Here is a 27,611-nt window from a genome sequence, read left to right on the forward strand (position 1 = left end):
CTTCCAGCGAGAGTGTTCATGCAGTTGATAGGCAGGATGGCCTCCTGCATCTCCATTGTCCCGCACGCGAGACTACATATGCGTCCGCTTCAGGAGTGCTTGGCACGTCAGTGGACTCAGGCTCACAACCAGTTGAAAGACCTAGTGTTGGTGAGCGGTCGGGCGTACAACTCTCTGCATTGGTGGAATCCAAGAAACCTTTGCAAGGGCCAACCGTTTCAGGAGCCTGTGCCACAGATTATCCTGACAACGGACGCTTCTCTCCAAGGATGGGGAGCGCATGTACTCCAATACACTGTGCAGGGACTATGGACGCAGAAACAGGGGAAGATGCACATCCATGTTCTGGAACTGATGGCAATCTTCATGGCACTAAAGGCTTTCAAAGTACATCTATGCAACAAGGTCGTGTTGATCCGGACGGACAACATGACGGCGATGTACTACATTCAGAAGCAGGGAGGCACACACTCTCCGCAGCTGTCTCATCTGGCTCAGAGCATGTGGAAGTGGGCCATTCAGAGGAACATCTTCCTCATGGCGGAGCATCTCCCAGGCAAAGACAATCAGATGGCGGACCTGCTCAGCAGGCACAGCCACCAAATGCACGAGTGGGAGATACATCCATCAGTACTCCAGCCGTACTTCCAAAGGTGGGGTCATCCAGAGATCGACCTGTTCGCCACTCAGGAGAACGCAAAATGCCAAAGCTTCACCGCCAGATTCCCACACCCACTGTCGCAGGGCAATGCGATATGGATGAACTGGTCAGGCAAATTTGCGTACGCTTTTCCCCCAGCACCACTGATACCGCTGGTGGCACGCAAACTCAGGCAACACTCGATGACTCTCATCCTGGTTGCTCCAACATGGGCTCGTCAACCATGGTACACCACGTTTCTGGAATTGTCCGTGGTACCACATCAGAGGCTACGTCTCACCCCCAGCCTTCTGACGCAGAGCCATGGCGACATTCAGCACCCAGATACGCAACAGCTCAACCTGGCGATCTGGCTCCTGAAGTCCTAGAGTTTGGCTACCTAAACTTACCTCCCAATTGCATGGACATCATTCGGGAGGCAAGGAATCCAACTACTAGAGCCTGCTACGCGGCAAACTGGAAGCGGTTTGCCATTTATTGTACAAACCACAACATTAACCCGCTTGATGCTTCCATTCAAGACATCATCTGTTACCTGTTCCATCTGTACAAATGTAATCTGGCCTATACTTCCATTCGCATTCATCTGTCTGCGATGGCCGCGTATCTCCAAAATAGACAACACATTTCGCTCTTCAAGGTGCCTGCCATCAGCTTTTTTGGAAGGTCTCAAACGAGTCATTCCGCCACGGACTCCACCAGCTCCTGAGTGGAACCTCAATGTGGTTCTTACCAGACTGATGGGCCCTCTCTTTGAACCACTGCATTCCTGCGAGATTCAGTTCTTAACGTGGAAAGTGGCTTTCCTCGTAGCAATTACATCGCTACGGCGGGTCAGTGAATTGCAAGCCCTCACAATCCAAGAGCCTTTTATCCAAATTCATTCCAACAGGGTGGTGCTCCGCACTAACCCTAAATTACTGCCCAAGGTTGTGTCTCAGTTCCACCTCAACCAAACAATCGAATTGCCTGTTTTCTTTCAAAATCCTGAGTCACTGACAGAGCCGATGCTCCACACCCTTGACGTTAGACGGGCCCTATTGTATTACATTGATAGGACCAAGGATTTTAGAAAGACTAAACAACTCTTTGTCGCCTTTGCGCCACACCACAAAGGTAACCCTATTTCCAAGGCTGGTATTGCTAGGTGGATCGTTAAATGTATCCAGATCTGCTATGCAAAAGCAAAACGCACTCTTACCATTCCGCCAAGAGCCCACTCCACCAGAAAGTTGGGGGCCTCTATGGCTTTCCTTGGAAACATTCCCTTGGAGGACATATGTAGAGCAGCAACATGGTCTACCACACACACATTTACTAAACATTACTGTGTTGATGTGCACTCCAAACAGCAGGCAGCTTTAGGGCAGGCTGTTCTCAAGACACTTTTCCAAACTGCTGCAGCTGGCACGGGCGGCCGCCGTTAATGGAGGGACTGCTATGTATTCTATGCACAGATATGAATTCAGCAGCCCACATGCCTCGAACTGAATATGCTACTTACTAGTATGCATCTGTTCTTGGCATGTAGGGCTGCTGACATTCATATCGCCCGCCCTCCTCCCCGGCGCCTGTAGCAGCTGCAGTATTCACATATATACTCATAGCATGGTCATCATTCACTGAGTTTCACTCCATCTTGCCCACAATGGCTAAAAACAATCTGGGGATGGAGTTGATGCCCATGCGCACTGTAGTCCAGGGGAGGAGCCACCTTTCTCGTGATACTTCGAAGACTCTTCCAGGACAACAATGTGCAATCATCCGGACCCAACACTAGGCGGCGATCTATGCACAGATATGAATGTCAGCAGCCCTACATGTCAAGAACAGATGCATACTAGTAAGTAGCATATTCATTTTATTAGATCTGACATTCCTAGGACACATTCGATATACAAGTACAAAAAATTCAATAGATAAAACAGGAAGGGATGTTTCATATAATATTAAGGGGAAAAAGCATTTCAGTAATTGTCAGTATTCCACTCACTCCTGGACAGATCTAGGGACTTCACAAGCACACATATATTCAGGGGATTAATCACATTCACATGCATTCACACAGTTCTATCATATATGTACAGCATAGCCTGCAACAAAAAGATAGAATTATGGTTGCATGGACGTGGGTGCAGACATAAGAAGGCAGGTTAGATGGAAAACCGTTGTCCTCAAGGACTAGGGTGCTGCCATTCTTATAGATAATGCCTACAGGGGAAAGGGCAGAGGTCTTCTGTGGGGTGCAACACAACCACAGGTCTTCTCCTCCTCTTCTGACCTTCCAGCTGTTGTGGTGGGGCAGCAGCTCTAGCTCTACCATCCTAGCGCATACTTGTCCAGTGGGAAGACAGGTGTCCCATTTTCGACAGCATTGGAGTACTGTTACTATGGATCTCTGAGTGTTGAACATCTTAGAGAATGGGTATGCCCTACCCTTCCGGGAGTTCTCCCCTCCTTTCTCTCCCTGTTGGGGCTTTTGCTCGGAAGAGCATCTTCTGCTTCTCCAGCAGGAGTTAGTCATTATTGCAAAAGGGTGCGATCAAGGTGGTTCCGGCACTTCCTGATTCCCAAAAAGGACAGTCGACGACTGATCCTTTACCTTTTTTTCCTCAACCAAGAGAAATTCTAAATGTTTACCCTGGCTCAGCTTTGTCTTCTGCTGGAGAAGGAAGACTGGATGGTATCAATCGATTTATAGGATGCATATTTTTGCATTCCCATACTGAAATTGCATCTGAAGTATCTTCGTTTTACAGTGGGGTCTCAACACTACCAGTTTGAGGTCCTTCCGTTCGGCCTTACTTCCGCAACTCGGGTTTTCACAAATGTGATTGTGTTGGTGGAGGCACATCTCAGAAGGTCGGGGAGTGGCATCTCCATCCGGAGGTGGCCCTTAACATTTTCAGGATGTGGGGGCTTCCTCCATTGGACAGATCTGCCCCTCACAGGAAACGCGCACTATCCTGCTTTCTGCAGTCTCCAGTATCCGACAAGGGGAGCATAGGAGACTCATTTCAGTTAATTGGGGCTCACGGCTTCCTACGCATTTCCTCCCACACCCTTGATTCCTCGAGTTCTGAGGAAGATTTGCCTAGAACCGGTCCAAGTCATATTGGTCACCCCGGATTGGCCACAAAGGGTATGGTACGCAAATCTCCTTTGCCTCCAATTGCACCCTCTGCTCAGCTCCCTCTCAGGGCAGACCTCCTTTTGCAGTCGCAGGGGCAGGTTCTACACCCCCCACCTCCAGAGCCTGCACCTTCATGCCTTGAGATTGAACGGGGCAACCTGAGTTCTTTCTCTCTGCCACCGGATGTGGTGGACGTTATATTGTCCGCCAGAAGACACTCCACCAAATCAGTCTATTCTGGTTAAGTGGGCCAAGTTTGCTAAATGGTGTGGAGAGAGATCGATTGATCCTTTGCAGGCCCATTTATCTGAATTTCTGCGTTACTCTCTTGTCCTAGCACAACAGGGTTGTACAGTAGTTACTGATAAGAGCTACTTGCCTGCCTTGTCGACTTTTCTCTGTTTACCAGATCAGCCCTCGTTGTTTAAATCGCCCATTGTTATGTGATTCATTAAGGGTCACACGAATAGGTTTCCTCCCACTTCTTTTATCATGTCTCAGTAGGATATGAATTTGTTTCTCACTTTTTTTTTAAAGAATCTTTGTATTAAACTTTTCGTCAGTTGCAGTATACAGTGCATTATGTACAGGAGACTTGGTGTCGTAGGACCGGAACATGAACCAGCGTTAGCAACAATCATACAATGTTTGTTACAGGGGCACGTACCTGTGTCTCTAGGAGTACTTTAGAAATCTGCCTTCCGGTGATCGTACATACATTTAAAAAATCTATTGTGCAAAACCAATTCCGAATTGTATACAACTGTCCCCCCCCCCCCCCCCCCCCCCCCTGGATTCCAGTTACCTCCCGTCCTCACCCACCATATTCCCACCATATTCCGAAGGCCACTGTCATTCAGCTGTTCCATATTTTTCCTTCCCCTCTTTTGGGTGGCAGCCTCTGCTTTCATACACTATTTTGTCCATAGCGCTGCACCAATCGAAGTCAGACTTCCACTGTCCTGTCTTCGGGGGGAGGTTGGCCAAAAATGCTCGAGCAATATTTCTCTTAGCTACCATTACTGCCACCAGTAATCGGGTCTTTTGGTATCTTTGCCAAGACTGATTGCTTGTCGCACATAGTATATTCCATCTAGCCTCAGCTGGAATCTCCTGCCCCAGGACCTCTGACATCACTCTGATTACCTTTCCCCAATTCTGCTGTATGACCAGGCATCCCATTATAATATGGTAGAAGGTGCTTCTTTGATTACAGCACTGATACACAAATCTTTTGGAACCTGCCTAGCCTGCACAGCCACACCCCGGTAGAGATAGATATATGTAGGATCTGTAACTGGACCAAGCGAAATGTCGCGCTTATCGCGACTTCCCTGGGGCTTCGAATTGCCTCGACCCAATCATCGAAACTCCAGAAGCCCGACATCTGTCTCCCAAGCTTCTCACAATGCCCCCAGTGGGTCTGGTGCATCATTAATTATCTTTCTGTAGATCTCAGGTGTGGCTTTTTCCTGGATTGGATCCAGCAATACGCGGTCCTCCAGGGGACTGACTATATTTATACCTTTCCGAGGCTGCTAATTGATATTCTCTCTAAGTCCTCAAATGGGATTATTGCCGAGCCTCCCCACACATCACCCAGATGGACTATATCTATTAATTTCCATTTTTGGAATCCCTGCAGTGTTCCCACTTCTCGAAGCATATTACTATCCCATAGTGTGGTCCTTTGTGTTAATTTATTGTCCCATAGCAGAAAGTTTTTGGCCTTCTGCCATGCGTTTATTGCGGCTTGCGTGTGTGGGGGCATGCTCTTGACCGCAGTTTTATAGTACAACGCCCCTGTGTAAGCCCGGAGGGCCATCCCCAGGTGATCTGCTCTGTACGCTGGGTCGTTCCGATCTGTGTAAATCTTCTCATTTATGAATACCAATGGAGATGTCCAATAGTATTTTTGAATTAGTTTTCTCAAAATACAATATTATCTTAAGTTATATATTATGTATGCCTTGGTCTTAGTTACATGCTGACAGATTTTTAGAAAAAAAATATTTAAATTTAACAGTTGGAAAAAGAGAAATCCTGACTTTCCATATGCTCCAGTAAAGCATTTTTCTGATGGATACATCTGCCTGTGGATTCCTCACCTTTTGAATTACCCGAATGCACAGCATTCAACTGAAACGTTTCTCCTCCGCTCTCCCATGTCGACGAGGACGTCACAATGGAACTGCTTCGCTCACGACTGCTCATGATGTCATCAGATCCACAAGACCTAGTCTGCATGTTTAGTCAGTTCCACCCCTTTTTTCCTTGCCATTGAGGCGTAACGTTTTTTTTCCAGGCTCTCCATTTCTGGGAGTTTTTTCTGCCAGTGTCACAACTTTGTTGCTGAACGAAGATAGCTACTCTGAGGAATTCGGATTTCAACCCATGCATAGAATGTGGGGGCCAGATGTCGATCACTCACCCCCAATGAAGGTTGTTTGTGGTGACTCTTGTCTGACCACGCCGGAGGGACATACACTTTTTGCAAGCACATGAATGCAAAGGCGCTGAAGGAAAGGGAGGACAAATTATTTATGGCTAAGGCAAAGAAGCAGAAGAGTGGTCGCAGGAGGGCAAGGACCCGCTCGAAGGGTCAGACTCCGCACACTTTGAGGTCTTTGAAGAAACCCAACACTAAGCACCACCATGGAATGGGCCGTCCTTCCTCATACACACTCCTGAAGTTTAGCTAAGGCTATTCTGCCCCCGCCCCCATCCCGAAGAAGCTTCCTCAACTCACTATCGACCTCCCTGAAAAATGTATCTAGGATCCTGTAAGGGGTATTTTGTAGGATACAGCATGCGTGGTAGTCATTATTTTGAAAAGCACTGTTCTTCCCATCAATGAAATTGATAAAGCCCTCCAGTGTATCACATCCCATTTGAATCATTCCAATTGGGGCATTAAGTTGTCTTCTAGGAATTGTGGATTCTATTTTCCCAATCATAATACTGTAGTACTTGAATTTGTCTTCAGGTTGTAGCTGGACCTGTCCCGGTAGTGCGGGCATCGGCCTGCCCGTTAATTAGAACAGAAGCGACTTGTCCCAGTTAATTTGGTACCCTGAGTATCCGCCAAATAAGCTAAATATCTGCAGTAGTCTGCTTATTGTGAATTAGGGGAACCTTACTAACACCTAAAGAGAAGAGAGATGGTTCCTTGCAGAGGATGATTTGCGAGACCACGTTCCCCACACGGAGTAATGCCATTAGGAAGGTGATCAACAAACACTGGGGTTTGGTGTCTGAGAATATTAAACAACCCAACCTACTAATGCACTCTTTTAAGAACGCTAAGAGTGTGAAAGAGCACGTGGTTCGCTCCTTTCTTGACACTCCAGAGGCACCATCACTTCAATCCCTTTGGAATTTACCAGCTACACTGGGTCATTTCAAATGTGGCCAGTGCAAGGCATGTGAGACAAATATTCAAACCAAGAAGTTAATCTACACTGCTAACATTGACAGGATCCTGGTGGCCGCGAAGGCGGAAATGGATCGATGGCGACAACTCCCACTCACCATCCTGGGCAGGGCCGCCCTGTATAAAATGATCCTTTTACCGAAATTCTTATACGCCCTCCAAAACGAATATTACCCGCTGCCAGCTGCAACTACATCGAAAATACACGCTGACCTCCGCTCCTTCCTGTGGCTGGGGAAACAACCGAGAGTGGCACTAACGACTTTGCAGCGGCACCAATACAGCGGGGGCATCTCGCTACCCAACTTAGAGGCATACTACTGGGCTGAACACCTGGCCCCGGTCAACGAGTGGATACATGCCCCCGCAGATCACCCGACCTATGCGCTAGAAAAATCCAAATGGGGCGCAAAGACGGTGCTACACTTCCTATACGGGGGTAAGGGGGGTCGTAGGCTTCTCCCGGCAACTAGAATCACCCTAACGGCGTGGCGTAGAGCTACGGTGAAAATGGGATGGCAAAATAGACCCACCCGGCAAACCCCCCTGTGGTCCTGCAGCTGGCTGACCGAACTCCACAAACTGAGGGGTTTCAAACAGTGGGATGACATTGGCATCTCTACGATCGGGGATGTCGTGGCGAGGGGGGAGCTGAAAACCTTCCAGGCACTGCAACAGGACTTTGGTCTTCATAACACACAATACTTCCGATACCTGCAATTGCGACATGCGTGGGGCGCACAGAACATCTCCCTTACTGACATTCCCCAGTATGCACCACTTGAGGGGCGCCTGCTCCAGGAGCGGATACACAGGGGGGCGGTATCCATGATCTACAAAACACTGACAAACAATATGCTAGGTGACCTACAGGTTTTGAGGGAGAGATGGGAGGGTGATGTGGGCACATTTGAAACCCTGGATTGGGAACTCATCCTCATGCACCCTAGGGAGGTGGCCATCAAATCACGGCTTCGCCTCATCCAATTCAAGGTTCTCCACAGGGCCTACTTTGATAGGACACGACTCTTCCGGATGGGGAGGGCCGCTGATGCCTCCTGCCTGAGGTGCCAACATCCTCAGGGTGATTTTTACCATATTATTTGGGGTTGTTCCGTGATTCAGGGGTACTGGAATGAGGTCTTCACAGAATTATCAGCAGTTCTGGAGGTTGGCGTCCCCAGGGACCCTAGGCTGGCACTCCTGGGCTTGTCGACTGAGGTGGATGTCACACGATACTCACTTATCTTCCTGTTGTTGGCGCTGGTAGTCGCCAAGAGAGATATAGCTAGAATGTGGGGGGCACCAGGACGGCCGAATCTGGATGACTGGAGGCGAGGCTTAGACATGTACATGGCAGCTGAGAGGGTTACGTATAAAGCGAGGGGGTGCCCGAGGAAATTTCGAAAAATATGGGCCAAGTGGAGGCACTATCACGGACTCGAATAGGGGGGTGCACTGTGGAGGGGGGGGGGGAAATTGAGGGTTAAGATATGGCCCACAGAGGTGGTCTCATGTACGAATGTTTTGCACCTGTTGAACCTGGAGGACCCGGAGGATGAGTCGAACTAATGCTTGCGGCTTCTGCCATGTGGGGTGTGTAAGACATGAGATCCGGGGGGTGGGGGGAGGTATGGGGGACGAGCTGTTTGGGAGGGGGGGGAGGTGAAGGGCGGGAAGGGGGACCTCGGATAGAGGCCTCTCAGTTGCCCGGGGATGTTCAGTGTGGAAGTTGGGAGGGGGGGTTTGGGGTGAAAAGTTGGAACACGAAATGATCTTATCATGATAAATAACGTATGCTACTGTGTTCAAAAGTTGCGTATAACCGGGGGTTGCGGAATGTTGACGCCCCCCCCGGATTGCCACACTGCTTTTCTTGATGATCCGTATGGTGCAACAATAAAAAGAAATTTACAAAAAAAAAAAAAAAGAAGTTAATCTACAAACATCATACGATTGACTTGAAATCCTTTAGAAATTGCAATGCTACCAATGTGATTTATGGAATTGTTTGTCCCTGCATACGATTATATGTGGGCCAAACACAGCAAAAAAATAACAGCTCGCATACTTCAGCATTGCAGCCGAATACCATTTGGTGTACAAGGGGCACCACTCGTCGAACACTTCAGAGCTGTCGGACATACCCCAGATAAGCTCCAGTGGGTTGTTCTTGAGAAAGCCACCTTGAGCTTAAGAGGGGGTAGTATCGGCTTAATCCTCAACACAAGGGAGTGTAAATGGATGTCCCGCCTAGACTCAATACAAAATGGTTTAAACGAGTTAGATTCTAGCCATGCCCAACTAGCCTGCCTCTTAAAGCGACACTTGCCATTATGTATGCCTACAACTACTCTGTATGAATTTCCTGTTACTGACTTACAACATAAATCTTCACTTATGGACGGAGTATGCTATGATATACAATGCACCCATATTTTGTGACACACAGCGACCACACTATCTTTCATATGATGGACATTATGCTTACATTGTGAATATCTACCTCAAAAATGCAGATTCCTCCAATCTTGTATATGACGTTTGTGTCACGAACAGGTTTGGTTTTTATACCTACTATGTGAATATCTACCACAGATGTGTACAGAGTCCTCCAATATCGTGTATGATGGTTGTGTCACTAACATGTTTGAATTCTAATCCCCGGTTTGACTACATTGTGACTCCCTTAGGGGTTTGTTGACAAATTGAGAAATCTATTACTCTTTGCTGGCTTTTTAAACAAACCTTCTGAGCTGCGCGCTCTCAATATTATTTGTAGACCCTCCTGCGAGAGGGGTATTTGTGTCATATAGTGGTTTGTATTCGACTTCATTATATTAATTCTCTAGAGCAGTGTAATACACTTTTAACCTACGATTTATTAGTAGGCCCGTTATTTTTATCTCATTGGAGCAAATGGAAGCCTATTTTCCCCTTTCTTTGAAGACACACGATGCTCTGACACGTTTTTGACGAGCATCCAGCGTCTGCTGGCCCACGTCACGCACACGTCGTGATGATGAGTTGTCCTATTTAAGCCGTAGACTGGGCATTGCACCGGTTCCCTCCCCATACCCAGAGTCATCCCTGCGAGTAGCGGTGAGTACTTGGAATGTGCGCCTCTCGTCTTTTCCTTTGTGAAATAGTTATGAGCTTTGACCATACTCCTTTTTCAGGGCATTGTTAAACTGCAGCCTTTGCTTTATCTTGGTCTAACTGTAGATAATGCACCGCCGGGTCGCCTGATTGCTCCTTGGCATCCCCATATGTAGCGGTGAGTGTTTTTTCCTTTTTAGAGCTTCAAGTCATTGGACAGATTATTGAGTTCCTGTACCCGTGTTATTAGGCAGGCTTGTAACACTTGAATTTCTTTTTCTCTTTCACCTCATTTTCAGACTGTGCGCCAAACGGGCTTTTTCAGTAACGTGAGGAACCCCACAGGTGGTACTTCACATGGCTCATGGTGCTGTGGTTTTTTGCTATCACGCATATGCTGGTTTCAGGGTCAACAATAGTACTAGTTTTCTGTCCTCTGTTTTTTCAGATTATGTAAATTATGTGGGAATTCTGTATTTCACAATTCTTCTCTCTGTCTCTCTTTTCTAGCCACGCAATCATTCTGTTTGCTGTGTCCCCAAAATCGTATAACCTCCTTTGCGTCGCTAGCACTAGGGATCTTGCTGTATCGTTCGCTAGGTCTCTCATTTCTCTTTGTTTAAGCCGTATTTGATGTGAGATTGGCAGATCACTTTTTCCCCTGATAGCGCTCTCGCTTCCAGGTTAAGTACTTCCCTTTACAGGCTGTCCCATTGGATATGTTTTTCTTTTTTACGCTTCCCACCCAACAATAGTGCTTGCATATTCCCTTGTATCACCGGTTTAAATGCTTCCCAGGGAGTGCATGCTCACTCTACAGACCCTTCATTTTCCTGGAAGTATTGATGTGTCCTTTTCCCTTACCTGCTCAACTATATCTTTGTTCTTAAAAACCCAAGGGTCTATTCTAGGGGGTAACACCGCTATCCACTTCCACTGGAGAATAGTCCGAAATCCCTCTCGCTTTGATATGTGCATTCTGGAACACTCCGTTATTCTCAGTGTGCATCAGGATGTTGTTGAGGCGGGAATAGCTACCATGTATCGCTGAATAAAAAGTATATTGCCGTTCTCTACGATTGTGCAGGCACAATAGGTCCATCAGCGCCATTTCATGCACAGTGGCTCCTCCCCCCTTCCCCTAGTCACTCTGGAGTCCCTGTCTCGCTCTGGCGCCATAGTTTCATTCATATCCCCCAAAGTATTAGGATTCACAGCGATAGATCCACAAGCAGGGAGCCTAGTCTCACCATTGTGTCAGAGTGTAGGTCCGGTGGTACGTAAACCAAAATGATGTTCAGGACCCGCCCCTCCCATGTCCCGGAGAGTGCCACGTATCACCCAAGTGGGTCATGCTTAATTTTTTTAATGGCAGGAGGAAGGGCAGTCTTTGCAAATATTCCAACAGCTCTCGATCCCAATGTATAACCTGCATGTGGCACCAATTTATATCCATACTAGTCTAGCACCTTGTAATGGTTACCCTTTAGGTGTGTTTCTTATAATAGTGACAGATCAGGAGAGTGCCTATGTAGGTATTGTAGTACCACTGTGCGATTGATTCGATTACCCAACCCATTGACATTCCAAGTGAGGATCTTCATTCTACTATCACTGAGCCCCCTGTCTGATTCGGAGTTCCTAGAGTCAGATCTTCCTTTCTTCTGTTTCGGCCATCCTGCTGAGTGGAGCACCATGCCATGTATTGAGCCCTGTAAAGTGTTTGCATTTTTAAGATAAAGTAACATATAACAAACCATCTCTTTTAACTTATAACAATATCTCATCCCCAGTAGCTATAGAACTCCCCCCTCCATGCTACCCTGCTAGGCGGGTTCAATAACCACCCACCTCTCAAACTTGCAGAGCGCGTGCCGCCCTTTAACTGTGTTCACTAAATAGGGGTAGGCCGGTGCCTGTCTGTATGGATGGCCTTCCTCAACAAATCCCATCCCCACTGGTTTTTGGTCCAAAAAAGTGGGATCACTCCTGCGACTAGCAACAGTGTTCAGTTGGATGACTGTCCTCCATAACCACATAATTCTTCCCCAACTTTTACTTAAAGGATATATTTGACAATGTCATTCAAACACTGAAGGTGGTTTGTGGCCCCCAGTGCCTTTTCGATTATGCTCCTGCCCGGGGTATCCAGTCTTTGCTTTCCCGCTATCCATTTCCATCGATTGAGGTTGCCCCGACTTCTGTTGGACTAGGCAGCTGTCCTGTCTGCTTTCCTCTTTTATGGTCTCTTTGTGCGTTGCCTCCCAAGGTCCGCCATCCCTCTAACCAGTCCCATGCTTCCTCCGCTGTGTTAAAGTCCCTTCTGCAATAACCCATAGTCTTGCCGAATAGAACATCATGTATTTGATTTCGTATTCGAGGTCACCATGCACACGTGCAGCCTGTTCAATGGCATCTCTGTCGTGATAGTTAAGTATCCGGCTATTATCATTCTGGGTGGCGGGCCTGGTTTTGGCTTAGGAATAGGGGTTCTGTGCGCCCCCTCTATTGTGAAGTAGTTGGACAGTCTCTTTGGTTTAAGATGTTGTAGTATTCGGTCTTCCAGGAATAAGTCTATGCTAGGCCCTTTTATGCCTTCCGGGGCCCCTACCACACTGGTATTTCTTCGGGCCCTCCCTTCCTGGCCCTCCAGTCTCACAGCCATGGTCTCTTGTTTCTTCATAGGGTCTAAAACTGTTCCTCAAGGCACTTTGTGTTGGTTTGTAGCTTCGCCACTTAAGTTTCTGTCGTCGCAACTCAAGGGTGCTCATCGCCAGTTTCGGGACTGCATATAAATACATGTTATTGGTCTTGGACCCTGTCTGACTTCAAATTTGGGATGCGCACTTACTGCCCGTCTCTTTTGCCTCTTGATGGCCAGGTAGGCCTCCCTTCTCGGCCGCAAACCTTGATGGTGTCAGCGGGCTGTTGGATTGGCCCCGGGTCTGAATGTGCACCTTGAGGATGGCAGCCGGTTGCTTACTCCTGCTTCATGCCCTGGGTTTGAATTAGTGTGCGCTCACCGCTCCCCCTTGGTGCCCATATACTGCCCGCTATATCCAGGCTTTTTTGATCATGCGTTGGTGCCTGAAGAACCAGCATTAATTAATTCCATGTGCAGAAATCTTCTTCGAGACGAGGGAGTTGAGGCCTGACTCTACGATTGAACCAGTGCCTGGGCTGGCACAGAGCCTTCCAGAGTTTCCAGTAGCCATAGCGACCCACGCCCAATTGAGAGAATTTTATGAGGCTCTGCACCTCCTATTTGGGCAGCTCGTTCCCTCTGATGCTGTCCACGCCGTCAACTCTAGCCGCGGTGGTAGTTGAGGCACAAGGATGTACAGATGGATCGACACCGGTCATGCCATCTCGATCTTCCCCGGCGCTGGTCTTGAGACCTAACTCTCCTGGCAGCACCGTCCCCATTTATATCACTGATTCTGACAAGGAGCCGGAGGGACGTCGCCCAATGCATATTTGAGCAATGCCTCCGAAGCCACAGCCTGAGCCCTATTCTTATAGGATACAATTCTGGGAGGCATAGAAGGTGTAGCTGGACCATTAAGAATACCAACCATAGGATACCAACATGGACTGGTGTGAGGATTTCGCGGACGCCAGCGGCATGGTACCTATCCAGGTACTGGCATGCTTTCTTCTCCTAACATGGCTACGAAAGAGGGACTATCATTTGCAGTGGTGGTGAGGGATGCTTCTAAGTTCACCATTAGATGTGGACTGGACACCACCCACTCACTGGGCAGAGCGGTTTTGTTGACGGTGGCCCTGCGGCGTCATTCCTGGTTGAGGATAACTGGCTTTTTTGTAGATGTCTAAACATCACTTATGGAAATGCCAATTGATGAGTCCCCTTCTTTTTGGAAATAAGGCAGATTCAGCCCTGGAGTGCTTTAAGGACAGCAGGGTTACTGCCAGATCCTTGGGCCTTTTTCATGACCCCTTGTCACACCCATTCGCCTTTTGCTACTTTTGTTGCCTCTGAAGGGCCAACCAGCTGTGTCTCTTCCCTCCCAGCCAATGTGGTGCACAAGCTTCTCAGCTTCTGCATGGCCGAGGATGTGGTACCACAGATTTGGTGGATTGACCAGCCAGAGAAATAGGGCCAGTCCACGAGTCCCCTGGCGGCCGCAGACTCCAAACCTTCATGGTCTGTCCTCTTATCACCACTAACCGACTGAATTGGCCATCACCTGCCCCACTGGTGGGTTTTGCAGATCGAACAAAGGGGCTTCTCTCTCCCCTTCGAGACTACTTATCTCGCCATGCCACCAAATTACAGGCTGATGAAGAACCGCCTCTCCCTTCTCCGCCAGGAAGTGATGACTCTTTTGGCCAAAGATCCATAGAGAGAGTGATGGTGCCAGAAGTAAGACATGGTTGCTTTTCCTTCTACTTTCTGGACCCCAAGAAGGACCAAGGTCTTCATCCTATCCTCGACCTGCACTCTCAAATTCTGCCTCAAAAAGAAGTTCAAAATTCCCACTCTCACTCCGGTCCTATCTGCCCTGGACCCAGGAGTCTTGATGGTAGTGTTGGAAGTATATTTCCACATTCCCATCCTGCCTGCCCACAGCGTTACCTACGGTTCAGGGTGAACCTCGAGCACTTCCAGTCATGCTCCCTTTTTGCCTTACCAGCGCCCCTCAGGAGTTCACTAAGTTAGTGGTGGTGGTTGCAGCTCATCTGCAGAGATCAGAGGTGCCAGTCTTCCCCTATCTTGATGATTGACTGTTGAAAGTAAGCTCACCCGATGCTGTTGTCTTCCACCTCCAGACTACAGGGTACCTCCTGCATTCACTGGGGTTAACTAACAACGTGCCGAAGTCACACTCCGGCACTTCCTTTCATCTGAACTGTTCAGGACACTGTGCAGTTTCAGGACTATCCTCCCGAAAGCGAGCCCAGGATATTCAGGCTATGATACTGATATTTCAGGCTCTATCCTGGATTTCGGTGAGACTTGACTCATGGCCTCCTGTATCCTGCTTGTGATGCATGCTCGCTGGCATATGCAAGCTCTGCAGTGAGACCTTGAAGCTTCAGTGACCGCAGCATCAGGGGAATCTCTTCAACATGCTCCAGATCTCAGAAGAAACTGCAAGAGATCTTCTTCAACCAGAACTGATGGTAGTGACAGATGCATCACTCCAGGGATGGGACGGCAATCTCTGAGGTGGAGATCAGAGGCCTCTGGTGTCCAGTGTAATCCAGAATCCACACCAACCTGTTGGAGCACCGGGCAATCCGTCTGCCACTGAAAGTCTTTCTAACCTCCATCAAGAGAAGGCTAGCCTGGGTGTTCACTGACCACACCCCCGGCATGTAGTTCTGCAACAAAAAGGCTGGGGTGGGGTTGTGCATCCTTTGTCAAGCGGCTCTACGTCTCTAGACATGGCTGGGACATCTGGGCATTTCACTGGTAGTTCAACATCTGGTGGGCTCTCTGAATGCCAGAGCGGACAATCTTAGCTGAAAATGCCTAGTGGATCATGAATGTCGTAGTCATCGGTGGTTGTGCAAGATCTCTTTCAGTAGTTGGTAGAGCCATGATTAGATCTGTTCACCACTGCTGAAAGTGCAATGTCAGTAGTTCTGCGCGCTGGAGTTTCCAAGGTGGCTCTCGCTCCGAGACAGTTTTCGACTCTAGTGGAACGCGGGCCTCCTGTGCACCATCCCACCCATACCACTCCTGTCCAGAGTTCTCAAGAAGATTAGGTACAACCGGGCCCAAGTCATCCTTGTGGCACCGGACCCTGTGAGGAGAGTCTGGTATCCTGAGCTCTTTGGAGGACTGATGCCCATGCTGATCAGTCTGCCCCTTTTGGAGGATCTTCCATCGCAGCAGCAGGGGAGGGTTCTCCATCTGAGCCTGTCAATGCTTCGCCTTCTTGGGAGAGATTGAGCGGCAACAGTTGACATCCTTTGACCTTCTGCCCAAAGCCTCCACATGTTATTCTGGCAGCCAAGTGTCCCTCTGCAAAAACAGCATACGCCTGTCGGTGGAGCAAGTTTGTGGCATGGTGTGCAGAGAAACAAGTTGACCCTCTTTCTACTCCCCTCTCTCAGGTTCTTCTGTTTATTTTTTCACTTGCCAAACCGGGGTCTGCTCTGGGCACTGTTAAGGGCTATTTTTCAGCTATTTCTGCTTTCCTGCGTTTGCCTGATCAACCCCTTTCTCTTCCAGTCCTCTGTTGTACATAGGTTCTTAAAATGTTTGCAACGTGTTTCCTCCTTCTCCCTTTATTAGGCCTCAGTGGGACCTTAATCTGGCCCGGAAGCTCCTGATGTGCGCTCCATTTAAGCCTTTGCGCAACTGTCCTCTCAGGCTTCTTAACATCAAGACGGCCTTCCTGGTGGCAATAACATCTGCCTAGAAGATTAGTGAGCTTTAGGTCTTGTCATCCAAGCCTCCATACCTTAACATCTACCCAGACAAACTGGTGATTCGTATGAGGGCTTCCTTTCTCCCAAAAGTGGTCACTCCCTTTCACGTAGGCCAACCCAACACTCTGCTTACTTTTTATGCTCTGCCTCATACCTCCAAGGCAGATGAGTCTTCACTGTCAATACCCCAAAAGAGCGTTGTCTTCATACCTTGACTGCCTACAAGAGTTCCTTGTGGATGACAAACTCTTCGTAGGGTATGTCAAAGCGAAGCAAGGACAGGCCGTACTGAAGAGGACCATCTCGTGATTGATCGCGCTCTGTATGAAAATCTGCTACGCTTTGGTTAAGAAGCAACCCAGTGAGTGTTTGCATGCCCATTCCACCAGGAGTAAAGCTTCAACCACTTGGTTAGCAAGCAGAGTTCCATTCCTGGACATCTACCAGACTCCTGGTTGAGGACTACTGGCTTTTATGAGGATGTCCAAAAATAACTTAAGGACATTTCCTTTGGTTCCCATCTCTTCCGAGACCAGATTCAGCGTTGGAACGCTTTAAGGACAGCAGGGCTACAGCCAGTTTCTTCGGTCTTTCCATGGCCCCTCATCACCTCCAGTCGGCAACGTGGGCTACCTTGCTTTTATTTACCAAGCACTACTGCCTGGACAGTCTGGTCTGTAGGGATGGCCACTTTGCCTGTTCGGTCCTACTTGAATTTCCTTATCTGAAATCGGTCCGCAGACCAACCTCCGGAGAGGTATTGATTGAGTATTGATTCAAAGGAAGAAATCTGTGGCTAGAAGCTTCTATCAGATGAACAAGTTACTCACCTTCGGTAATTCCTTATCTGGTACAGACTCTGTCTATCCGCAGACTCCTTACCAACCCACTCATCCTCCTCACCAACCCACTCATCCTCCTCACCAACCCACTCATCCTCCTCACCAACCCACTCATCCTCCACCAACCCACTCATCCTCCTCACCAACCCACTCTGCAAACGCATTTCCAGGGGCGAGTCTTCCCCTTTAAGGGTACTAAAATTCCACACCAGTGGTCGGTGTGCTTTGTAGCTCTGCACTTCTGGCGTGGAAAGTCACAAAGTATCACTGACATCAGGTAGCGCCTGTATAGGCACAGTGCATGTCACTTCTGGAGCCTACATTGCCAACAACGCCACGTGGACCGGAACGACACCACCGGGAAACACGCAAGGGTACTGCTCATGAAAAATATCCAGATCCAGGTTGATGCCTGGGGATAATTCTAAGGTAAGGAATCTTCGGCTAGATGTACCCTTCACCAGATAAGGCGTTATTGAAGGTAAGTAGCTTGTTCTATGTGTCCAGAAGAAGCACATGTACTACAAAATTATGACCGAATGGTATATGACAATATAGGCTGCATGCAGTGTACCCTGGGTTTCTAGACTGTATTGGTGAAATCATGAATGCCCCCCACCCCCATTCTTGGTGTGCATTCCCCAACATAGAACTACTGAAAATTAGTGCTGTTTGTCATCAAGTGCAATAAATTATTCACTGTGCATGTAGATTATGGGTTTGTAATACTGAAATTTGATCGGATACTCTGTAGGTCACTAGGAGGCACTCGAATGTGATTTGGTGTTGCAGGTGAAACAACCTTGCTTTATCTACAAATCATTGGCCATACAGTTTGTGAGCGATGCTCATGTGAGACGCTGTACAGCGGGCTAATGTTAGGTTACCGGACCAATTAAGACACTATAATATAGCATACCTATAATGTCAAGTCAAACATGCTTTATTCGAGTTTTTCTCATAAAGGCAGATACAATCACAAATATAAAAACATCGCTAAAAAAAGCACCAATACCTTCAAAAACCATTGATACATATATAAAATGTTCACAGTATATGCAGATAAAATAAAATACAGACGTTCCCTGCATACAATAAAACAATCAGTTGCCTAAAACCCTCTGTCTGATAGTCCATGCCCATCCAGGATATTTAGCTGTAGCTATGACTAAAGGCAACAAAGTGCTAGTGCAAATAATTCTTAAGGCTACTACCACTTCTAGTGGTACCTAGGTTGTTGCACACTGGTGTTAACCAAATGCGCCTGGGTTCAGCATAGGATTTGCAAGCAAGCAAACAGAAAATGACCAATTGTTTCCTTGTTTGATCCACAGGCTGGGCAGTTGCTGTTGGTTGTCCCCCCCCACCTGCCTGTTAAAGACCTAAGGGGGAGAGCACCAGCTCTAGTTTGAAAAAAGAGCTTCCTGTCCCTGGGCGAGGTTATAGTATCCCAATAAAGTTCTAGGCTGGGGTACAATTTAGCTTCTAAAAAACCTTCTGGCATAGAACCAGCCTTGGTGGCTCTCCAATTCCGGGTAGCCACATATTCCCAATAAATTTCTTTTAAAGCTTTTTTACTTGGGAACGGGACACCTGCCGGGTCATCCCAGAGTGGTTGGAGACCAAGATCACCCAGCATGGTTCTAAGGACTTTTAGCCAGCCTATTTTGTGGAACACATCCGCTTTAATTATAGCTCGAAGTCCCTCCGCATAATGATGGAGGTCAGGAGTGGTCCAGAGCCTCCTCCAGTATAGAATTGGACGGAGCCTCGCTAGATCTACTACAACCTTTCTACCCAAATCGTACCTAAGTGGGAGTAAAGGAACCTTTTGGGGAGACCTGTAATTGCCCTGAGAAACTTGTTTTCTGATTGTAGCGGCCCAAGCTTCTCGAAGCCCCACAACTCGGCACCATATAGTGCAGAGCCAAGGGCCTTGACCTCGTAGACCTTCAGAGCTGGCTTAACTGGTTTGGTCCTAGATTTTCTGTGCTCTGAGCCAAGAGCACCGGCCAATTGTCTATGTCTTAAGACTGCAATATTTATGTGCTGAGACCATTTAAAATCATCTGTTATAAAAATACCTAGATACATAAAGGCATTGACTATCTCTAGAGGGCGATCGTTTATACTCCGCTTTGATCTAAATCCTCGATGGGAATTAAAGGCCATTAGTTTAGTTTTCGCAACATTGACTTCTAAACCATGCTCCCCACAAAAGTTATCAAAGATGAGTAATGCACGCTGCAGGCCGCTTGGAGTCTTAGATAAAATCAGGGTATCGTCTGCAATTATTAAAATCTGTATCTTAGTACCAGCCAAAGAGGGGGCATCCACGTTTGCAGACAACATGCGGGTTACTACACCGTTAATAAACAGGGAAAAAAGTGTGGGGGCCATTGAGCATCCTTGCCGGACTCCCCGCTCCACTGGGAAGTCTGTGGTGACTACGCCTTGCCGCTCCCCCATCCTGGATCTTGTCAAGATTCACTTTGTGCAATCGCATTCTCATTGTCAGTAGATCTTCCGGTAGACCCAGGTTCCTCAGTACCGACCACAGTTTAGTCCTTGGCACCAGGTCGAAGGCAGCCCGTAGGTCGACAAAAGCCGCGTACAGGCCTCCCTCGCCCAGCAACACAGTTCTCCACTGCAGTAAGGTAAATCTGAATACCTGGTCCATCGTACTAGTGCACTTCCGAAACCCGGCCTGGAACGGAGACAGGACGTTGTTCTCCTCCACCCAAATCAGAAGCTTATTGACAACCATCCTCCCCACCACCTTTTGGATGGTGTCTATTAGGCTTATAAGCCTATAATTCCCGGGTTTGGATCGATCTCCCTTCTTGAATACAGGTATTATGATTGCACCTTGCCAGGATGTCGGGACAGGAGCACCCTGTGCCACTGCATTAACGAGAAGAAAGATATATTTACACCACAGCTCTTTGTCATTGGTGAAGAGATCCGCAGGGACCCCATCCAGGCCTGGGGCTCTGCCACTAGTCACTGAGCTGAGGGCCACCATTACTCTAATCTTACTAAAGGAGATGTCTTTAAAATAAACCGGCCTAAACCCAGCCATCTCCCTACCGACTTGTATTTCAGCGTACTGGGGCTTAAAGTAGTTAACCCAGTCCTCCTCCGAAACATTATTTTTGGGAGGTTCAGGAACTCCACCCCTGCCCCATTTAACAATGTTCCAAAAAAGCCTGGAGTCTTTCTTCTCACTCGCTTCCTTTAGCTCTTTCCAGTGGAGCTTGTCCCACAATTTCTTGGCTGCAAATCTGTTATCCTTATAAGTCTTTCTAGCAATGCGAATAGCCGTCAAATCTCTCCTCTTAATTGCAGGGCCAAAAGCCAGACTGGCATTCCTACACTGAGAATTATAACAATTTGCCGGCTTTATAGTCATCCTACTAATCCCCTTAACTGATTTCAGAAAATGTTTCCTAATTTCGGAAAAACAATTATCATGGATTTCCGTTACTGTATTTAAACATGGAATATTTGGATTGACCTGCTCCATGGCCATTATCGCTTTAACTGCCTCAGCCTTAATGAGATCCATAGACCGTTGATTGTTAACATTAGGCCATTTTAGTCTACGCATGTCATTTGTAGGGACAACCGAGGGAGCACTATCCCCCCCTGAGGTCAAGGTTTCATTATCAGGTGTCCACCATTTATGCTCAACACACAGCGGGTTATGGTCACTTTCAATCCTCCATTTGACTTCCATGTTGCACACCAGTGTCCAACGTCTCAGGCTGCACAGGATGTAGTCTATTCTACTCTTGTGGCGCCCATTATCAAAGGTACATGCCCCCGCCCTGTCGCTCTTGGTCCTCCCATTTAGTGCCCTTAAGCCCCTTTCGAGGCAAATGGCATTTAAATGGACAATATCTTCAGACCATCGGGTGACAGGGTTCAGTTCTAATTTGGGGACCCCCATTGCCTGTCCTCTTCCTCTCCTGCAAAGTCGTCGCAAATGGCCAAAGGTTCAAAAGTGCGGTTCATGTCATCGGCTATGATAATATTATTGTCCGGCGAATGGGTTTCAAGGAGGTGGGCCAAGGCCACTAAAACCTCTGACCACCCCCGCCCCCCATGTTGCCTCTTGTATAGACATTATAAATGTCAAGCCAGCCTAAGGAGCCCAAATCCACTTTAATATGTTGAATGTCTTTACTTCCAACTTCGACCACCTTGATAGATAGCGACATACTTTGCCTGACCCAGATAGTCATACCACCCATAGGGCGACCCTTAGGGCCTTTCGTTGCTGGGAGTAATTCAAATACCCCAGGGCGAAAGAGGGTTCGCACAACCACGTCTCCTGAAAGATACACACGTCAAAGGTGTTAATGAATTTTAACCAGTCCTGTGATTCCTGTTTAAGGCGCATGCCAGCTATGTTCCATGAAACTAGTTTTCCCACACCGACCCTTTCACCATAGGAGAATCCAAATTGGATATCTACAGGGGGCATAGGAAAAGCAGTTTCATTGCCAATGACTGCAACAGGATAGCTGTTTCCTTTTTGTTGTATCAACCCCGCTTGAAGAGTAAACATCAAGGGGATTAAAGTCTTCCTGCGAGTGGCTGCTAGCTTGCTTATTACGCAGTCAGTCGCAGTCATTGAGGCCTGAGAGGATGTTGAATCTATTTGTAACCTCAAGATCTGAAATATGTCCTGGGTCTCCACTATACCAAGTTCTATTTAATTTCATGGGTATTGCATTCCACCCTCCTGTTCACAAAGGAAAGGGAAAATTGTTTACAGACATCTTATTCATGAGGTTCCAGTGGTTAAATTTACCCTCGTTTCTGGGTCTGTAAAAAAAAAACCAAAGGCAGGATTTCTATCCCCTGTCCATTTGTACTTCGCTCTGATTCCCTAAGGATCCTAGCTACCGATTGTGGGCTATGAAAATTTATAACTATACAGTCGCCCTCTCGGTTTTTCCTGGAACTTCCCAGCCATGCAACTCAACGGGCCATAATTATATTATGGCCTACCATATGCCCGCCCTCAATATTTCGTGAGAACCAGTGGGTGACCTAATTTTTTAATTTAAAGTAGTCCTCTCTTTCCCCTTGGCGGAGGGGGGGGGACTTTAGCCAAAACCACCACTAGAGGAGTACTTTGAGAAGTTAGATCTAAAGTAGGTAGGTTGCCTATATCATTAGCCGACTTATTGGAGTAGATGGGGCCCATGGCTGGTTTGGTTGGCTGAGCACCGACTTCCTGATGGGACAGGAGATTCCCTGTGAGGCACTTGCTTACCTCGGTGCCCAGATCTCTACCCCTCTGGACAATTACTCTGTTAACACTGTTTATCATAGGCCCATTTGCTATATGCGGAGCAGTTTTGCAAGGTGATGTTAATTGGGGGTTGTTATGAACTTCCAGTTCGACTGTTTGTAGAGAATCAGCTCCCACCTTCTTATTAGCAGATATGGAGTGTAACATTTTTGAATTGTCGGTGGTGACTTGTTCCAACTTGCCTAAACTAACAGTGATTATTTTCAGTCTCTCTATTAAAGGCAGTATCAGGGATCTAATTGTGTGTTCTAGTTGCCCCAACAAAACCCCATCCCCTTGTGCAACGACTATTGGCTTAAACATCGGGTGAGGTTGCACTGGAGTAACAGGCTGCATATGAGTCGGGGAGCCCTGAGATTTACCCCCTTTATCCATTAACTTTGGGATTTTAGTTCTTTTACCTTTCTGTACACCTCCCCCTCGCTTTCTTTTGCCTGTAGGTAAGTTGCATGGAGGTGGAGAATCAACTATATGGCTGACAGGAATAATCGGGGGAGGAGTTAGAGGGGACAGTCAGCACCTGAATAGCTCTAGCTGTCTGTGAATTTTGGGAGCTATTTCGCAAGGAAATGTTACTGAGCGAGTCTAACTCTATACTAGTCTGTGGGAGTCCCAGGTCACTTAAACGTTGGCTTATTCGATTCTCTGGGGTAGTGCAGTGCTGGATTAGACCCAGAGACGACCTTTTGGAAAAAATTTCAGTCGACAGTCTTTTTTCAGCGTCAACTATTTCTTGATCCAGAACAGCTGCAACCCGAGTGATGTAATTATCTAAAGTTCCCATTAGACTTCCACTGGTTGGTTTCAGGCCAGTCTTACCCCCTTTATCCGACTGAGCAGCCATGTTGGTAAGACAAGACTCTAGTTAATGGATTAACGTGTAGGGAATTTGTACACACAACAACAAATTAACCCGTAATGGTTAGCAAAACAATTAGTACCCCTAGATATGGGAGAAAATATTAGGCAAGATCTTAAGGGGGTGGCCCAGCCCGGCCTCGACCGGCCCCGGACGGCCATAGACGGCCCACCCTTTGCCTGGGCTTAGCCCGAGCGTCCCGCGTGCTGCGGAGATGGGCGTGTCTAAATAGGCAAGGGAGGAAACGGGAAGAGGCCCCCAGCTGCGGCAGATGACGAGCCGCTGTGCGAGCTGGTCCTCGAAGTCCCGTATCAAATGCGATAGTAAGTATGAGCCCCAAATCAGCAGCAATCGCCCTTTCTTTCAGCAATCCTGGCGAGTGGCTAAGAAAACAACCAGAGTCCTTGCCTACGAGCGGCATACCAATAATGATTGATATGATATGAGATGATATGACTAATGATCTTTGACTGTGTCGAATAAATAATGGATAGTCTGATTTCTGCTATTTTCATGCAAGTTGAATTTGAGATACTATCCTGAATATTGCCTTTAGAAGGTCCATGTTGGTTCGAAGCATTTAGACTGTTAATGAGTTGTCTGACATGGACAAACAGGTTACTGGATTCTAAAAAGAATAATGAAGGACTGAAATTTAATCTACCTTGATTCCATGGAGTGCTTATAGACTTTTGTTATTTGGAAAAATACACATCTCGTTACTGAGTGCATGCTAAAGAAGATAAGACTGTATTTTTTCGCTTTGTTGATTCTGTTTTGTTAGCTTGTACCCTTCTTGACGTATAAACTGTAAAGCGCTCTGATACGCTCGGTGGTCATGTTCGCGCTCTATAAAACCTTCTAAATAAATTAAATATTCTAACTTTGTTGTAAAAATACTGACAACGCCTCACAGTGGAACAAAGAGGGTGGAACAAAGTTTAGGCATCAGGGAGGTTAGAAAGAGATTTAACAATTTAGATGATTTCTCTGTTATTGTCAGAAGCTGTTTTAATATGCATGGCATGAACATTTGCTCAAACAACTTGAATTTATTTTTTATAATTGTGAAGAGTGAAGCGAAACAGTCATCACTTGGATGGGGATAAATGCCTCTGCCAGTCCTTTTCGTCTTGATTTCAGTGAAGTTTAAAGTTGCGAAGATCTTGATTTAAACCTAGGGGCTGTAGGCAGGTGGTGATGGCTGATTCAATGCTTTAAAGGGTGAGTGAGGTCAAAGAATTTGAAATCCAATTATTAGTCTACTCTTCTTTCTCAGACATAGGTAGGCAGGAAGAAGGTTGATTTCTTATGGCGCAAATCTTCCAGGTGTGTTGGGTTACGTTTAGACCAGAGTCTTTTTAACAATGAATAGGAGGAGGAGGGGACCTATGACTAGACAGTGGTTGCTTCCAGCTGAATACAGTGACATACCAATCAGACTAAATCAGAGGTGCAAAGTAGAGAAAGGTGAGTTTGTCAAGTGGAGCCACAATTAAATCTAATGCGTACAGTGCATGTTATAAGTCAAGCCCACCACATGTTGGGAAAGGCTGAGTGCAGTGCAGAATATTGTAGGCATCCAGATCCAATAACTATTAAACCTAGATGTTAAAATCACTTATTACAACAAGCAAAACCCTCAAAACAAGAGCCAGGTAGTCTATGAAACAAGATATAAATCAAGGTGCTGAACCAAGTGGAGTCCTTTAGGACCAGTGTGTACCAGTGTCATTTGCATCACAGGAGGGGCTGCAACCTCTTCTGTTAAAATAAAAAGTGCTTTGGGGGTGAAAAAACATTCCCACACACATGTTGTTGTGTTGGTACACGGTCTGTAATATGGTCCTTTATCTCCCTCTCCTATCCCCCCCTTGCCCCCCTAACCCCTCTCCACCCCGCATGCTGTGTGGAAACATACCTGTCATACCTGTCATAACTGTCTAATGGCCATGAAAAAGAAGTTTAACTCATCTGTAGATTTTAAATTGTTTACCTCGCTATACTCTAACATTAGCATGTGCACATACAACTGGGAAATTTTATAATTTTAAAGAATCTTGTAACATGAGTTTGCGTGGTGATGCTGATGACCTTCATCATGTGAAAATATTCATGTTTCTCACAATCTGTTAATTGTTGTAAGTGTCGACGGCTGATTGTCTTTTTTTTATTTTCAGTTGGAGAAAGTTTATGATCCAAAAAATGAAGAGGATGACATGGTAGAAATGGAAGAAGAAAGGCTTCGAATGAGAGAGCATGTCTTAAATGAGGTAAATTACTGACTGTTATGGTACCTACATAAAGGGGGCATATTTGTCAATTAAGCATTATTCTATTTGTAGCTAGAGCTCTAATACTGTTATGACCACTACCTACACCAAAATTCATAACCAGGGGCCCGATGTACAAAGATCAATTTACAAACCAGAATGCGCCATTTGCACGTGAACTGTCTGTAAATTTAAATGCATGTTGATATGTGATCTACATGCGATTGGAAATGCAAATTGCGATGTGAACTATGTGCAATTTGTACATTTGCAGGGAGTTGTAAATGGGCCTACCCAATAAATATAAATTGGGCAAGTTGCAATTATCAATCCCCTTTGAATGGCTGGGCATGCATTAATGGTTGCCTGCAAGGAATAGCAGGTCACCATCCTTCTGTTTGCTTTCCCAAACTGTTTTCTTCTTCTTAAAGCAGCCCACTTGTCTATTTGGGACCACATATTTAAGAACAAGCAGCGGTGAACTGGCCCCCTGCTTGCTCCTCACTGAGGTTGTTTGACATGATTCCCAAAGGGAAAGCTGTCCCACAGGGAAGACTTGATTTTTCTGAGTCACACACCTAAACTTTTTAGGTGTCTGTATCTGATGAATGGTTTTCAGTCACAAATGTGGTCTCAAAACATTGATACATTCGACTGGACTCACTCATGAGAGGGAGATGCTACTTTCATGACCCATCCTATATTAAATTTCTAAATGGTTGCACAACTCCTATTATAAGTCGACAAGAACTATCCCAACTTCTAACAATACAAATGTATGCTCGCCTGACTTTGTAACCACATCTATCATTTCCAACTCCTGGATCAATGCAAATCTGTTGTCCGCCCGGGCCATAGTACAGAATCAGCGTTAAATCACATTATGGATGATGCGCTAAGAATGTTGAACCATAATGAGTCGTGCCTACTGATCCTTCTTGACCTTCCGTCAGCATTCGATACTGTCAAACACGATAACCTAACTGACCTTCTGGAACACAGCATGGGACTGTCTGGGCCTGTACTAAACTAGTTCTCCTCCTTCCTTCATAACAAATCCCAAAGCTTCAAGGTGAACCAATCCCTGTCCCATCCTGTGCTGGTCACTCTGGGGTTTCTCAGGGCTTAGCGCTTTCACCCACACTCTTCAACCTGTTCATGGAGCCTCTGACAGAAATTCTGAAATCATCCAGCATTCACTATCACATGTATGCGGATGATACCCAACTATACCTGAAGATCGCCTCCCCTGAGGACATTCAGTCCCTCAACACAGTCTTTCTGGAAACACAAAGCTGGCTGACACGTAACCACTTGAAGTTAAATGCTCTAAAAACGGAATTCCTCCGAATCGCACCCCACAAGCAATCTCCGGTCATAGAACAATGGTTGAATCAGCTTACTGCTCTGAACTATAGACCTCACCTTATTGATTCGGCCACCTCTCTGGGTATTATGTTCGACAAAAGTTTGAACATGCAGAAGCACTTCAGTTACCTCACCAAAGGAGTGAACTTCCAACTCCGCATCCTAAGGAAACTCACACCTTATCTCCCTGCTCTTGACCTAAAGGTTGCAGT

The 27,611-nt window shown here is 46.8% G+C and overlaps 1 protein-coding gene across 1 annotated transcript in view; it reads left to right on the forward strand.

Annotated features, from left to right (window-relative positions):
* NUCB2 (nucleobindin 2) overlaps positions 1–27,611 on the forward strand; it is a 311,719-nt gene that overhangs the window by 24,953 nt on the left and 259,155 nt on the right. Inside the window, exon 3 of the mRNA XM_086954143.1 lies at positions 25,939–26,031. Within this exon, the coding sequence (XP_086810269.1) occupies positions 25,939–26,031 (93 nt within the window). The remainder of the gene's footprint in view (positions 1–25,938; positions 26,032–27,611) is intronic.

This window comes from Lissotriton vulgaris, chromosome 2_1, assembly GCF_964263255.1.
Source record: "Lissotriton vulgaris chromosome 2_1, aLisVul1.2, whole genome shotgun sequence".
Taxonomy (NCBI): Eukaryota; Metazoa; Chordata; class Amphibia; order Caudata; family Salamandridae; genus Lissotriton; species Lissotriton vulgaris.